At 49.3% G+C, this 15,810-nt stretch overlaps 1 protein-coding gene and 1 long non-coding RNA gene across 3 annotated transcripts in view; one reads left to right on the top strand and one right to left on the bottom strand.

The window, feature by feature from the left end:
* Positions 1–744: 744 nt before the first annotated feature.
* Positions 745–15,810, bottom strand: part of CAPN3 (calpain 3) — a gene marked incomplete at its 5' end in the record, with an annotated part of 41,325 nt that continues 26,259 nt past the window's right edge. The window contains 15 exons of one of the 2 annotated variants that reach the window (XM_081049239.1): positions 745–1,766; positions 2,128–2,186; positions 2,458–2,574; positions 2,785–2,863; positions 2,951–3,019; positions 3,508–3,572; positions 3,664–3,721; positions 4,120–4,197; positions 5,100–5,213; positions 8,025–8,042; positions 9,812–9,848; positions 10,562–10,770; positions 11,794–11,963; positions 13,112–13,272; positions 14,046–14,123. In XM_081049239.1, the coding sequence (XP_080905365.1) occupies positions 1,740–1,766; positions 2,128–2,186; positions 2,458–2,574; positions 2,785–2,863; positions 2,951–3,019; positions 3,508–3,572; positions 3,664–3,721; positions 4,120–4,197; positions 5,100–5,213; positions 8,025–8,042; positions 9,812–9,848; positions 10,562–10,770; positions 11,794–11,963; positions 13,112–13,272; positions 14,046–14,123 (1,339 nt within the window). In that variant the 3' untranslated portion in view covers positions 745–1,739. Of the gene's footprint in view, positions 1,767–2,127; positions 2,187–2,457; positions 2,575–2,784; positions 2,864–2,950; positions 3,020–3,507; positions 3,573–3,663; positions 3,722–4,119; positions 4,198–5,099; positions 5,214–8,024; positions 8,043–9,811; positions 9,849–10,561; positions 10,771–11,791; positions 11,964–13,111; positions 13,273–14,045; positions 14,124–15,810 lie in introns of both variants that reach the window. The other variant, XM_081049238.1, reaches the window with a different exon arrangement.
* LOC308498028 lies at positions 4,629–12,090 on the top strand. The gene is made up of 4 exons (XR_013993397.1): positions 4,629–4,959; positions 5,591–5,852; positions 6,538–6,716; positions 10,960–12,090. It is a non-coding gene; the product is annotated as an uncharacterized lncRNA (long non-coding RNA).

The following is a 15,810-nucleotide window of genomic DNA, read 5'->3' as shown; positions in this document are numbered from 1 at the left end:
CGTGTTTTGAAGGCCATGCCTGCCACATTGATGAAATAGTGATTTTGTCCCTGCCCCAAATCATTATGGTCCTCAGGATGGCAAAGAAGATGTCTAATGGATAGGAATAGAAGCTGTGGTAGAGGTGATTTGGGCTATAGTGAGTTCCATACGCAGGTGGATGTGAAATCCTGTTGTAAACCAAACCTACTAATCAGAAAGTAACCACTCACGTCACCTCCACCTCCCAAGTATGTGGCACTGCAGGGTCACATGGTGACTAAAGTTTCCCAGATCTGCTCAAAGTTAAGGTAGTAGCCCAAATGTATTGGAGGAGGGGGGGTCAAATACGAGGGGGGTGGTTGAGGAGGAAAGGCTGTTCAAGATCTTTCTCCTGCTTAAGATAAATAAATACATGCCCTAGAGCTGCTCCAGCACCCCTGATACCTGAATTTTTTTTTCTATGTTGAATATGGATTAGAAGAATGAAATCGAATGATATTTGACTACAGAAAAAATGTTTATAAGCAAATAGCTTAGCCTTCTTACATTTTGGTATAAAAGCTGTGAACTTCATAACTTTGTAAAGCAAGAAGATATAAAGCAAATACAAGAGGAAAATAAAGTACTTTTACTAATTGTTTCCTTTCATTACCTTATCTGCATATTCACAGCCAACCCCTTTTTCATGTTGGCATAGAGTAAGAAGGGAAATTGGGTAGAAATCACAAGATGGTTATAAAGCCACAGACCATGGGCTAGATAAGTTTGGCAAACAGCCACATTTAAGGATTTGTTCAAGGTCATACACAGGTCAATTAGTTAGGGGAGGAGTTAAGATTAAAAACTACATTTCTGCTCCATTACACTCAGGTAACTGCCCCTCTAGGTCTAGAGGACTCATTTATTCTTGATGTTCTAAATATGTACCAACAGCCATTCCTCTTCCTTTTCTCATATATCTTGGAAAGTGTCTGAGTGATTTCTATGCTCAAGAAATAGCAATAGGCATGATTAAAGTGGGGTTCAGGTTTTATGTGTGAATGTATGTGTTTTCCTTTGTTGTATTTTGAAACTAGGGCTCTCTCTACGTGATAAGTGAGTGTAAGATTGGAAGCTTCTCAGCCCTGCTGTGGCTGTCTGCTAAATGTGAGAAAACAAAACATGATAGAACCAGCTATACATATGCCTTTATTTAAATCAACTTTTTTCAGAAGGCAGCCAAAACATCTGAGTCAGACAGCGCAAAGTATCCAGCCCTCTTTCACTGAGCTAGTTTACTCTGAAACAGCCGGACAGAAGCAAGTCCTAGTTTGATTGTTGTCCCATGGATGGGAGAACATAAAGGTGCTAGAGAGCTCTAGCACAGGAAGTAGCGAGTGCCATTGGCAAAGGCTCTGTGAACAGCCTAGGGCAAGCTGAGGAGAGCGTTTGCTTCGGACCTGAGGCTGCTTAGATTCTGAGGGAAGCTCTCATCTGGGCTACAACTAGCTGAGGCAGACAGACACGTGCCTCCATATGGCAAAGGGACAAAATTGTTCTCCCTCATTCCTTAACTAAGGGGTCAGTCTGGGCATGACAGATGGACAGATGCCCTGAGGCCGAGTGGGGAGTGAAGTAGAGGAGGAACAGGACCGATGAGGTGCCTGGAGGTCTGTTGGGGGTGCAGCTACCGTGTCCTTTTCAGGTGAGTGGCTCTAACTCTTGTCGGGTGAAATTGAAATCCTGAGTGATCCGGCCTTGGCTGAGACCAGCTGGGTTCAGGCGTACATGGTGAGCTGCAGCCACTGAAGGAGGAAGTCCCACGATCAGAATGCAAACAAGAAAAGAGCGCTCAGCCCGAGGGATCTTACAGGGTAGGGGAAAGGCACAGCCTCAGCATGTCAGACACTGGGAAGCCTTTCTGAGAGGCAGCATCCTTCCCCCAGATCTCTCCTAGGAAGGAACTGAGGGCCCTGTGGCGTCTTCCCTCATATCCATTCCCCACAGGCCAAATTCCCCGCTGACTTCCCTTTATGTTCCTTTCCTACTGCATCCCTCCACCACCATTTGGAAGGGAGGAGCACGCGGTGGGCCCAGTCGGCCTCAGTGAGTCCTCCACCTTGAATTTTAAGGTATGGGGGAAGCACACGGCTTCTCAGGCTTTACCTCTAGAACGTTGAGTTTGATGATACCGTCTCCATCCTTGTCAAACGCATGAAAAGCTCCTGTGCAGAAGGAATGCACAGGCCAGAGGCTGGTTACAGGCTCAGTCCCCCTCCACCACGGAAACTTCTCCTACGAGGACCACACTCTGCCAGGCAGAGTAGCCCTGTAGCCCTCCCTGTGCCATCCCATTGTGAGCCTAAAGATGGGCTTGGCCTTTGTTCCGCCTGGATGGAGTAGAGTGGGAAATCGGGCTGATTCCAGCTGCCCCAGCAACGGCTGCAGGAGGGGGCAGGAAGGGCAGGAACGCGCGGGAGGGAGCCACCCACTTACTGAACATGCCCTCCATCCTGACAAAGCAGCAGATGAAGCTGTCAAAGTCAATGTTCATGTATTTGTCTGCGTAGCGCATGGTAATGATGTCGTAGAGCTGGCTGTTGAGGTGGAAGCCTGTGGAGGGAGCCCGTGAGAGGGGGAAATAGTCTCAGTCCTTGGGCCTGCGTTCCATTTTCCCTGCCTCCGGGCCAGTCTGTAGCTTGGGAAAGGAACACGAGAAACCCTTTCCTTTCTCTAGTAGGGCCCAGCAGCCTAGTCCTCCCCTCCTGTTCCTGCTTCCCCCAGCTCGAGTCCACATCCCGACCACCCTTTCTTCCCCAGCACCTGCATCATTGACTGCATTTCGCATCTCATAGCTGTTGATGGTGCCGGACTGGTCTGTGTCGTAACGTTTGAAAATTTTCTGGCAATAGAACATTTGAGGACAGAGGTCACACGCTAAGCCCCTGGAATCATCCCCTCCCTCACTTCCGTGCTTCACTCTCCCCACCTGCCAGGCTTTAATCTTCTTCCAGAGGTGATGGAACTCTTGCAGGTTCAGTCTCCCAGAGCCATCTGTCTGGAGGAAGGAGGTCAAGGCTACAGGGCACACATAGCAAAATCCCCCTGGATTGGCAGGGGGGTTCAAGTGGGCTCTGCAGGGAAGGTAGCCCCAGAGGAGGGCTCTGTCCGGCGTATCCTACCCACTGCCCCGTCCTGGTATTGAACCCTCCCCTCCATGTCTCCTCAATCAAAGTGTCTATGACCCAGAGAGCCTGTCTCCTAAGAACCGCATTTGCTTGGGCAAGACCCCGGGCAGAGTCCCAGCCTGAGTTGAGAGCAGGGGTGCGGGGCCTCGTTATAACCCAATGGCCTTCCCAACCTGTGCCTCCAACAGTCCCTTTCAGAACAGCAGCCAGGATGTTATGACTTAGGACCTCCTTAAGTCTTTCCTTGGGCATGAATTTGGACCTGCCGCCTGACTGGGGCACCCCTCACTGTTGCCCTGGCCCCCATGGGCTGCACAGGGGCTGATGACAGGGTAGTGAAGGGTGGCAGGTAGGATACATCCATGAGAGCAATCATGCTGCGACAGGACTCCAGCGTGAACCCTTGTGTCTTTAGGTCCTTATCTGGGAAGGATGGAGAAGAGTGAGGAGCTACTTTCAGGTAACTAGACACCCCCCTACCCGCCCATCTCACGTAACAGTTTGAGCCACTCACGTTTATTCACAACTGTGTTAAGGATATTCTTGAGTTCATCTGCGCAGATCTCCATGTCCTGAGGAGGAGGGGAGCAGACTCATGGTTCAAGAGTCCAGTTGCTGATGGAGCAGAGGCTTTGCAAAGCAAATCCCAGCTGTCCATGTTTGTAAAGCCCTGTCAGTGCTATTCTGTCATGGGGAAGCTAGGCCTTTGCTAGGGAAGACCGACATTGTACCTGCAGCGGTCCAGACTGCAATGGGCAGCTCCAAACAAAAAGGCCTCTGACCACCCCTAGGGGTGTGTTGGTCTAAAACTCAAGGGCTTCACTTGTAGGTTTCTGTGCTACGCACGTATATGTCCTGTTTCCACCCAAAGCCAAAATGACATCTACTGAACAATAATGAAATAACTGGTCATTGGAGTGGTGTGTCCAGGAGAGGAGCATCTGTGGGAGTCGGGGTTGGAGGTACTCACGTCACCCGCTATCTGCCTAAAAATGTTCTGGAATTGCTGCTGTTCCTCATTTTCCTGGTCAGCTTTGCCAGGCCGTGGCTGTGGAAGCACAAAGGAAAACTGGTTCACAGGGATCGCGGAGATTGATGGACCCTTGAGGAAAGTTCCTTGTGGGCTGAAGGAGCCATGGTACCTGAAACAGCCCTAAGTGGCAGCAGGAGCTGGGGACAGAACACATGCTTATCTTTCTTGGTCAAACCTGGTAAGCTGGAGTGAGTATCATCTAGGCCCCAGCGACCCTTCACTCCAAACCTTCCCAGCCCAGACACCCCAGCCAGAGGAGATACATTAGCCATGCAGACATGTAGACAGCCCCTTGGTTCTGCCATTCCCACCAGCTAGAGTCCTCTCTGCTGTTTTGAGCCTGACCATCTCAACCAAATGAGCCTCCTCTGCCTCTATCATCTAGGTCTCAGAGGACCCCTCTCCCGCCCCACCCCTAGGTGTGGGCACTCCAGGATAGAGGAAGTGGTCCTGGATTGGTCTGCAGACTTTCATCCTTTAGCCCCACGTCCACTAAATGTTATGTGACCACCTCTCCCCACTCCAGTCTTAACACCCTCCCCTGAGCTCTGGAGGACTCCATTTCTGATATCAGCCCTCTTTTCTGCTACTGTTCTTTATCCTCCAGAGCTCGAGGATACCAGGAAACAGTGATTCTGTTTCATGCTTTGCCCCTCCCTTCCTTCATTGTCCTGGCTGGTGTCCTTCCCACGCCTACTGGCTTAGTGTCACTGCCAACCCCCAAGACCTTCACTCCAGCAGCATGCCAAATTATGGGAGGACTCGGTGAGAGAAAAGGTCAGTGAGACAAATCCAAACCTCTAGATGTTAAAGGGACACCCCACCTCTGTGGCTCCTCGAACTCTGAGCACCCACGAGCATAAGAAGAGGACCCTGGTGTGTGCTGGCCACCCCATTCATGCTACATGCTCAGAAACCTGTGGGGATTTCTCTTGCTTATCAGGGCTTGTTTTGTCTTTGCCCTCCTCTGGTTCCTGGTCCACGCTCAGTTCCTTGTTGCTGTTTGCTCTGTCCGAAACGAAGATGATGGGCTGGAGAGAGACGGGAAGTGGGAAGGGGGCAGGAAGGAAGCAAGGATTACAGGCTGAGCGGGCACGTAGAGACAACCTCCCTCCTGGAGCAGCTGGTCCAGTGAAGAGGAAAAGAGCAGAATTAGCTCTCAAACCTCAGTGCAAGCTCCATGTCCGCTATGGACAAGCTGTATGACTTGGGGCAAAGATACTAAGTCTCTCTGGACCTCAGTTAGTTATGAGAGTTAAATAAGGTGTTTAGCACATGTGAAAATGTTAAGAATGCTATAAGCAACATGATCTAGTGTGATTTTCAAGTATTTTGTAAATTTTTTTTTCCAAATGGAAACATGGTTCAAATTTAATTGAACTGCAATTTTAATTGAATTTAATGGCAGCTGCTGAGGCATCTCCAAGGAACCTCTAGGACTCCACAGAGGACAAATTGAAAAAAGGACTCGATTAGTGGCATGGTCAACGGGTGAGCGGTCAGAAGACTGGGCTGGGATCCCAGCCCTGCTGTCACATACGAAGGCTCTCCGGCTTCAGTTTACTCATCTATTAATGTGGCTGATACATCCAGCTTTCAACGTCTAGAGCTCTTGTGGAGGTCACATGAGATACTGAATGTGAAAGTGGACTGCAAAAACATTTAAGATGGTACGCAAATACAAGGGATATTTTCAAGACATGCTCATGCAAGCAGAGAGGATACGTAGAGGGTGGAGAATGCCTGGCATGCTGTGCCAGTCCCGGTTGGGGCTATCCATCCCCAGGGAAAGCCAAGGAAGGCTGGGTGTAGGGGCTGTTGGCTGCATGCAGAGAGCAATGAGGCGCCCACAGTCTCTCAGAGCAGAAAAGGAAGCTGACCAGTCTCTGAGTCCCCACATGCCTCTCCAAGCTGTTCATGGAATATGCCTATAGAAACAGCTCCCCCAGCTTGGGCGCCCTACAGGCTCCAAAGGCTCTGGCTTGCTCTGCCTTCCAAGCAAAGGGTCCTGCTAAAGCAACTGAAGCTTGTGGGGATCCCAGAGCGAGTGGGGGGTCACAATCTGAGGGGGATGCGTGCCCATGGACACGGCGTGGCCATGGGCACCCCTGCCAGGCCCACATCTCCAGGCCGTGGAGTGTAAGGGGCCTCCACCAGAGAGGTGCGAGCAAGAAACACGGGTTTGGGAGCAAATAGATAGGGTTTCCAGTCAGTTTCCCCACTCATTAGTGTATGGTTTTGGGCAAGTCACTTCACTTCTCTGAGTCTTTATCCTCACCTGTGAAAGGGGAATAATAATAGCACCTACCCTGTAGATACTGTCGTGACGGAAAACAATGTATATTTTACCTCCAGCATGGAGCCTAATGTGTGGCAGGCGCTTGATGAATGTCAGCTCTGGTCGGCGCCAGCACCAATACTTGGTGGACCCCCACGATGGATCCTTCCATCATTAGACGCTGTCATAAACACTAACACCAAACATTATCTGATGGCCTGCAGCTACTGTGCCATGGGCTCCAGGATGTCCAAAGGTCAGTCTGTTCTGGATGGTATTCTGGTGCTCAAACTAAAATTCTGTAGGGTAACGATTACTGCAGGCATTACTGCCCTGGAGACCAGGTGAAGTTACGGTGTAAGTGGAGCAAGGATGGGGTGTGGGGGATTGAATTGCTAAACAACTGTGATCTTAAGTTCCAAAAGTACATGAAGGAAACAAGGTCACTGGTCACAGATGAAAACTTTGAGTTCCCTGAGATGCTCTTAGCATGTACGGCTACTTTTAGCAATGGTGTCCTTACAGCACAGTGGTTATAACCAATACATCCAGAAGGGGCTATTTGAGGCCCTGGTGAATTACAGTGACTCCCAAGACCCCAGGAGGGCAAGCTGCCCAGGTCGCTCTCATTCATTCTTCTCCTTTAAACCCACCAGTCAGGTTGAGCAGCAACTCTGGGGTTGAGAGGGTGGAGGTTCTCTTCACGTTTTCCATTTGCCAAATGAACACAGGCCGCACATAGAGTCCATCAGAACCTGGCTTAGAGGGGCTTGGGCTCAGAGTGAGGTCACTATCTAGGACGGGATTTGCCACAGGCTTCGCCTGGAGCAAGAGCCCTGGCAGTGACTTAGCTCCTCTGCACATCCTCTCCCCTCCCTTCCCGGGAGGAGTGGGGAGTAGGCAGGGAAAGAGAGGAGGGAGGAGATGTCCTGTCTACAAAGCGGACAACTGGCATCCCAATACCCTCACTCTCCATGGAAACCCTCATGTAGCTATCTCCCTGTACCCTGAGGAACAGCACCTGTTGCCATTCTCCCAAAGAATCCAGGCTTGCTTTGCATAGACAAACCCACTTCTAAGAAAGATAGGGTGCCCTTTTTGCTTTTTGCAGGACCCCCACGCCAAGCCCATTTTCACTGGTTGGCCATCCTTTCCCTCCCTCATGTGAAGGCAGGCATGTAACATAGTGGTTCAGAGTGCAGACTCTGAATCCAGACCACCTGTTCAAGTGCTGGCTCTGCCACTTACTGGCTGTGTGGCCTTGGGCGAGTTAGTCAATCTGTCTGTACCTTTTCTTCCTCTGGGGATAACGATAGTCCCGATTTCATAGCTTTGTTGTGAGAATTGAGTTTATCCATGGAAAACACCTAGAAGAGTGCCTGGCACATAACCTTCACTCAGCAAGTGTTAGCTCTCATTATTCCACACCCACAGCTGCACCAGGAGCTCAGGGAAGGAAGAGGGAGGTGGGGGGAGGGGGAGAGGCAAGTCTGGTGCGCATGCACTTACACATATATGCACAAACACACTCCATCTGTCTACCCACTCCCCCTGTTACACCCACCTTGGGTTTTTTCTTTTTCTGCACAAGGAAAGAAAACAGTAAATGAAGATTAATGAAAAGCAAGTTTTCAGGAAACCCACTGGCTTTTGGCTTCCCTGTGACATTGTTGTCAGTGTGGGCGGGGTGCCGGTGGTCCAGAAATCCAGGTCACATGGAGCCAAAAAAGCCTGCAGGTTGTGGGGAGAAGAGAATTCTCCAGGCCCTGAAACCAGCAGTGGCTATAGCTTTGTTTTTGAAGTTCACTCTGTGATTGGACAGAGCTAAGGAAAGGAAACTTCTAGCTAATGTTTTGTATTTTTTAAGAAATTGGTTACAAACGCACCAAAACAAGTGGCTAACAGAAACTGACCTAAAAATGAATTTTGTTGGATTTATAGTTTGGGGGGGGGGTTGTTTGTTCGTTTATTTAGCAAATATTTAACCTAGGGGGACTTAATGTGGAAATGCAGGTTTTGCACTTGTTTTGTAAAATTACGAGGTCTGGCAGCCTATACGGACCTGCAGCCCCCATGGCAACAATCTGGGAGGAGCTGCTCTCTGCACCATCTGGGTTGCCAGTCATCACCACCCCACTCATCCCTCCAGCATAGAAGCCAAATGTCCGTGGAAACCTGCAGGCAAATATGCCAGTGCAGGGACACCAAAACCCCACACCTGCCTGCACTGCTCAGTTAGGTACATGGCAGCTCCCATAAGCTCCTGGGTTTGCAACTCCTGATAAACACTCTGCAGTGATTACTGATGTCCAGAAGATAAGAATAGCACCAAGTTCACTTAATACCAAAACCGACACTTGTGATCATTCAGAAGGCACTTGGAGATCTGGCACCGGCATAGGGTCTGAATTCGAACCATGAGTGTCACTACCCAGAAGACAGTTCGGTGGGGTATTTGCTGTCTTCTGATTGGACCAGGACATACCCACAAAGCACAAGGGACCGTTTACTAACTAAGGCTCAAAGCTGCAAGGCAGTCAACAGGACTCCTCAACTAAAGGAGACCCCAGAACACACCAACTCTGTGTTCTAATTCTGGGCTTCACATCCCTGGAGACAGGCCTCAGCATGGGGAGAGAGCCCGAGTCTGGGTTCCAGCATTCTGGGTGTGAGTTCCAACCCTGTGGACTCAAGGGCGCCATTTAACCACGCTGATCTCCACTTGCGTACTTGCAAACCAGGGATAATAACCTTATTACACTGCAGAAACCTTGCAAGGATCATGTGAGAAGTACCTTGTAAGGTATAAAACATGAATAACAGCACCCATTTGAGGGCCTGTGCTGGGCCAGACACTTCACATATACCATCTCATTGATTCAAACCTCAAAAAGCCTTGCAAGGCATGTGTCATTATCCTCATTTGACACGGGAAGAAACTGAATCAGAGGGGTTATATAACTAGTCCAGGTCACCCTGCTGGTATGTGTAGGACCCAGGTTTTGATGCTAACTGCAGAGCTGGTGTACTTTCTTTTCTCTATGTGAGATCACGTCTCATAATCCAGTATTCATTGCTGCTCTTATCATCCCTTCCTTTGGCCTTGATCCACCCTCTAACTATTCAAACTGCTTGTCCCTTCTAGGACTCTCTCCCGCACTTCCCAGCCCCAGACTGATTACATGGCTCTGGGACCCTAGGGCCTATTACTTCTGGTCATGCCCAAGAGAAATTGCAGTAACATGGACCCCCCCCCCCCAGACTCCCGTCTCCCTTGGGCAATACCCATTCTACCCTCCACCACCCAACTGGCCCCTGGACCTTCTCAGATGTAAGAGCTACACAACTCACCACTGGCCGATCCACGGAGATTGTATTTTCAGCTTCCCTGGAAGGAACACAGACATGAGGGGGTCTTACAGTTACTAGGAGCAAGCAGGAAGCACAGAGGGGATTTGCTCAGGTCACATCACCTCTCAGAGCTAAGTTGGGGCTGACCTCAAGAGAACCTCAGGAACTAATATCCCCCATATGTACCATCCCCAGCAGCCAAGTACAGACACACGGTTCTCATTGGCTTTGCCTCGAGTTCCCCAAAGGCATGACCTAGCCACCTACCCATAGACCTTGTGCTTCTTTCAGGGACAGAGATCAGAGTGGCAGGGCCTATGAATTCATCTGTGGTGGCCAAGAGGGCAGGATGTGGCCTTGTTGGCTTTTTTGGCCACCCTACCTAAAAGTTCAGTCACCCCCAATACCTCCTATTCCTTGCCCATACTTAATTTTTTCTCCTTATCACTTATCAAACTCTAACATTATATATACACACACACACACTGCTGTCTTATGCTAGAATGTTGAGCTCCATGAAGGCAGGGGTTTTCTCTGTTTAAGTCGCTGCTCTATCCTCAGTATCTGTGGCATGACTGACTGAATGCATGAATAGGGGAGATGTGGCCAATGGCTCGGGAGCGGAGGAAGAGGTGCAGCCTGGTCAACACTCCCCAGGACTCCTGAGTCGAGCTGCCTCACGCCTCCAGTTTCTGGAGGCAGACAGATGGGCTTGTAGGGATAGGTAGGGAAACCAGGGCTGGGACTCACTCAGAGAGGTTCCTCTTTTCAGAGAAGACCCGGAGGATGAATTCTCCCTCCTGGTGGGGCTCATAGGTGGAGGGCACGATGACGTACTCACTGGGAGGCAGGCGGAAGCGCTCAGATACCTCCCTCATGTTGATGTAGGTTTTGCTCCTGGCCTTGGAGGCGTTGTACAGGAAGAAGTCCTTCTGCAGGTGCTGCTTGTTCCCATGCATCTGAAGGAGAGAAGAGCCCAAGGGACGGCCTGTCCTGCTCACAGTCCCCCTCCAGGGGTCCATTCCCAACTGCCTGGTCACCCAATTCACAGTCATGACGTAACTACTTATGCTTCCCAAGGCCTCAAATAGGTCAACATCCTTGGAGTTCCCTACCCCATTTCCTCTTCCTTTTCTGTTGTGTTTCAGAAGTGAAGATCAAGTTTATCATTCCCCCACTCAGCATCACTTATCAGAACTGCCTGCTGGTCAACTCTGAATCACCTCCAAGCTGGGGAGGGACCCCAAGGAGGTAGGAGGGGCCTTAGCTGGGGTCTGAGGGAGGCAATGCCTCCATCCCACGGAGGACAGCACCCCTCAGGATGTGTCTGTGTGACTATTTGTGGGAGTGTGTAATTGTGTGAGTGGAGATGTGAGTGGTGCGGGCGTAAATGTGAATGAGTGAATAAGAATGTGTGAAAGTATGTGTGTGACAGTCTCTGGTGGGAAGAGAGGAAGGGCACATCGTGAGGGTGGAGGTCAGGAGGTCACGCACCTGCTCTGCAGGCAAGGCCCTCTCCTAGCATAGTCCTGCCCACAAACCCCACCAGGAAGCTTCTCGTTGTGCCACAGACCAACCAAGGACCCCCAGGTAATGCTGCACACAACTGCTGGCTGCTGCCACTTCTATACCTCTTCGGGAACCTTGAGGAAAAACAAAAAGAAGATGCTTAGTTTCTGTGGATCTCGGATCGGAATGGGGACAGAAAGCTTGCAAGAAGGGAATGCCAGCAATTGGAGACTGAATGCCCAAGTCTGACTCCCCATGTACCTACCTGGCGACCCCAGCCCCATTCTACCAACCCCACCCTGGGGTTTTCCCACTCGTTACAAATATCTGAAAAGTTCTGACACAAGCAGACCTGATACCAGGAGTCCTAGGGGGTCACTGAGTATTGGGGAAGCCAGAGGAGTCCTCTGGAAGCCCTGAAGCCTCCTCCCTGAGAAGGCTTCCTGCGCTGCAGCTGGTCAGGGACTGCACACCTCGTAGATGGCGAAGCCGATGGTGAAGAGGTTGGCCCCAAGCTTCCGGTCCTTTCGCCGGTTCTTCTGCATCAGGGCCACCACGAAGCTGCAGATCACCTCCGCGTCTTCAGGATCATCATCCTCCTCCAGGAGCTTCAGACGGTACTGTGGGTTGGTCCAAAAAGTATCTGTGCCCCCCAGAAAGGAAACGTGCATTCAGCTCTGCCTCTCAAAGAAAGGGCAGGAAGGGAAATGAGACAGAGGGAACCTGTTAATCTGCATCTAGGTGCTCAATAAATATGGAAGGAATGATTCAGGCATTTGTCTAATTATTTGGGGGGGGGGGCAGGCAGCCTGTACCTTTATACAGATGGAGCTGCATTGATGGGCTGTGTGCCTCTTCCTTCCTCTCTGAACTTTCATTCTGAGTCTTTGCTGATGGCTTTGCTTTCCTCACCTGTCCCTTAAATGTTGTTGGTTCCTGGACTTTGGTCCTAGGCCTCTTCCCTCACCCAGCCATTCTGCCCCACTAAGCTGTCTTATCCATCTCCAATTTTTAACTGCCCCCTACATGTTGAAGACGCCTGAGCCATAGATTCCAGCCTCAATCTTGCTTTTGACTCCCTCTCTCCTTCCCTTCCTAGCTCTCTTCTGTCTTTCTTCTCTTCCTCCCTTTCTTCCCTTCTTTCTATCCTTTCTTCCTTCTTTCCACAAATACATATCGAGTCCCGACCATATAACCAAGTACCATTCTAATCTGTGCAGCCAATTCTCTGTTACCCATCATTACCTGGATATTCTATAGGTACCTCTGATATTCCATGTCCCAAGCTAAACTCTCCTCCCTATAAGCCCACAAAGAACTCCACCAAAACAACACGCTGATGTTTTTCTCAGCGTGTTTTTCTCCTTATATTGTGATGTTGACACCATCCAATCAGGCCCCCAAACTGGGACTCTTGAAGTCATTCTTCCTTCCCCACACCATCCCATATTATTTCCCCTAAGCCCTCTTCCCTCCATCTGCTGCTCTTGATTTGGCCTAGGCTTCCATCTTCCCTGGCTTGAATTCTTGCAGTAGCTGCTGACTTGGTCCTCCAATCCCATTCTCAGCATTATGAATACATTATTGTTCTGACACAATGTCCTATTTAAAAGTTACCAGGTCTCTATTGCAAACTCCTCAGCATGGCGGTTTCCTCCTCAGTAAAATAGAGAGGGTTTAATAAGATAATGTATGTATGGGACTTAGTAGAAACTCGACAAATGCTAGTGAATATTATTCTACCTGGAACTTGTTCTGCTTGGACCCCTCCCCATCCAGAGCTTCTCTCACCGGGGAAGTTGCGGCAGCCTCCGGCAGAGCAGCCCCTCACCCAGCGGCCCTCATTCACGGACACCGTCCAGGTCTGAAGCTTGTCGGAGTCCAGGGCATCGGCTGTGAGGTTGCAGATCTCCAGCTTTGTGAAATGGTAGATGAAATCGTCATATGACATCCTGAGAGGTTGGAAGAAGAGAGGGATCCATATGGGAAAAGGCAAGACTCTAGGGCTAACACAGCACAATAGAAGAGTCCAGAGGAACTTGGTCACAGCCCCACAGAGGACCCTTTCCTCCCTTTTTAGGGTAGACACTGTCAGTTCTGATATATTCACCCCAAACTATCATCTCTTTCAATGTGTCCTTTATGGGAGAGCTCGGCAGCAATTCAATTCAATCCAAAAGGTTACCATGTGACTCTCCCCTGGGGCCCAGGCACCATGCTAGTTATAAGAGAGAAATAGTTGGGGAAGGACAGACAATTAAGTAAGTAATCTTAAGGGTGGTGAGTATCACAAATAAATAAATCCCAGTCCTGGGAAGACAAGGGGGTCCTGAAGAAAGTTCCCTTTAAGCTGAGACTTGAAGGGAAAGTAGAGATGATCTGAGTAAAGGTGAGGGTGGCATTGGGTGAGCAGAGTAAGTAGTGTTTCCTAGGCTCAGAAAACAGCTCTGTGAAGGCTGGAGAGCAAGTGGCTGGAGCGGCGTGCAAGATGGAGGGGCACAGGTGAGGCAGGAGCCACATCGTGCTGGCCTGGTCCCTGGCTCAGCCATCACTGGGACCTGATAGGCTCCTTTTAGAACCGCGTCCTTTCTGGGGCTCCAGCTGGAGGAGGAGTATAGGTGCTAGATCTCCCAAAGGCTGGAGTCTGTCCAGGAACTGAAGTTTGAGATTTCAGCTCCCTGCCCCACTCCTTACACTTTGGGGTCATCCTGGGTCCTGGACTCACCAGAACTCTCCATGCTCAGTGACCAGGTCCTGCAGACGGGCCTTCTCGTCTTTGTCTACAAAGCTCCAGTCCTTCCAACTGCAGAGAAAATGGAGGGATTATGGAAGGAGGAGGAAAGGAAGGCCTGATGTGGGTTGGGACAGGAGGTATCAAAGAAATGCAAGGAAGTTCAAAGAGTAGCCCATCTCTAAATTGCAACTAATGTGACATCAAAATGCAAATCTGGGGGCCGGCTGGGTGGCTCAGGCAGTTAGAGCTCCAGGCTCTTAACTCCGAAGGCTGCCAGTTCAATTCCTACATGGGCCAGTGGGCTCTCAACCACAATGTTGCCAGTTCAATTCCTCGAGTCCCGCAAGGGATGGTGAGCTGTGCCCCCTGCAACTAAGACTGAAAGGACAACAACTTGAAGCTGAACAACGGTACCCTCTACAACTAGGATTGAAAGGACAACAACTTGACTTGGGAAAAAAAAGAAAAAGTCCTGGAAGTACACACTGTTCTCCAATAAAAACCCTGTTCCCCTTCCCCAACAAAATCTTTAAAAAAAAAAAAAAAAAAAAAAAGCAAATCTGATCTGATCCCCTCACTGGGAAACCCAATAATTGCTTCCTACCAGCCTCACGAATAAGACCAAACTCCTTAAATGAGTTTATAAGGGCTTGATCTTTCTCTGGCTGAATCTTTTACCCCTCCTCATACTTTAAAGGTTAGGAGTTGGGCTCTGGAAATAAACTGGGATTCCAGTTTAATAATACCAGTACCAGCTATGGGACCACGGACCAGTCACTTCACCTCTCTCAGCTTCTGTTTTCTCAACTGCAGAAGGGGAATGATTATATATCACCTGCTCACAGAGCTATGATGAGCAATACGGGAAATAATGTATATGCAAAACTTGTAGAACAGTGCCCATCATCTAATAAGTAACTGAGTTACTAAGACAAAGACCAGGCACATAAACATCTCCTTTCTCCTGCCACCCCAGGAAACAGGCCAGCTTATGTTTTTAACAACTGAACGGTTTTATACACACTCTGTCTCCTGAAGAGGCAGGAAATGAAGCACATTTGTGTTCCAGGCAAGCTGAGGAGAATGAAACTAAACTGGGTTGTCCCTGGAAAGGTAAGGGATGGAGGACATTTATCTCAATTACTATTAGTGTTTGTCCATCCCACTGGACCTTAAAGTCAACAGGGGCAGGGCCTGTGTCTCTGTGTTCATTTCTGAGTCCCCAGACTGTAGCATGGGACCTGGCACACACTCAGCACCGCGGAAGTAAGGATTTGTTATGTGGGTAAGTGAAGGCAACAGTAAGAAGACAAGGGCCAGCATCTATCACAGTCTTTTTTTTTTTTAATTAATTTTATTGGGGTGACAATTGTTAGTAAATTTACATAGATTTCAGGTGTACACTTCTGTATTACATCGTCTATAAATCCCATTGCGTGTTCACCACCCAGAGTCAGTTCTCCTTCCATCACCATATATTTGATCCCCTTTACCCTCATCACCCACCCCCCACCCCCTTACCCTCTGGTAACCACTAAATTATTGTCTGTGTCTATGAGTTTTTGTTTCTCATTTGTTTGTCTTGTTCTTTTTGGTTTATATACCACATATCAGTGAAATCATAGGATTCTCTGCTTTTTCTGTCTGACTTATTTCACTTAGCATTATTCTCTCGAGATCCATCCATGTTGTCACAAATGCTCCTATATCATCTTTCCTTAACGCCGAATAGTATTCCATTGTATCACAGTCTTTT

This window comes from Rhinolophus hipposideros, assembly GCF_964194185.1.
Source record: "Rhinolophus hipposideros genome assembly, chromosome: 5".
NCBI lineage: Eukaryota > Metazoa > Chordata > Mammalia > Chiroptera > Rhinolophidae > Rhinolophus > Rhinolophus hipposideros.
This window is presented reverse-complemented; position numbering and strand designations above follow the sequence as displayed.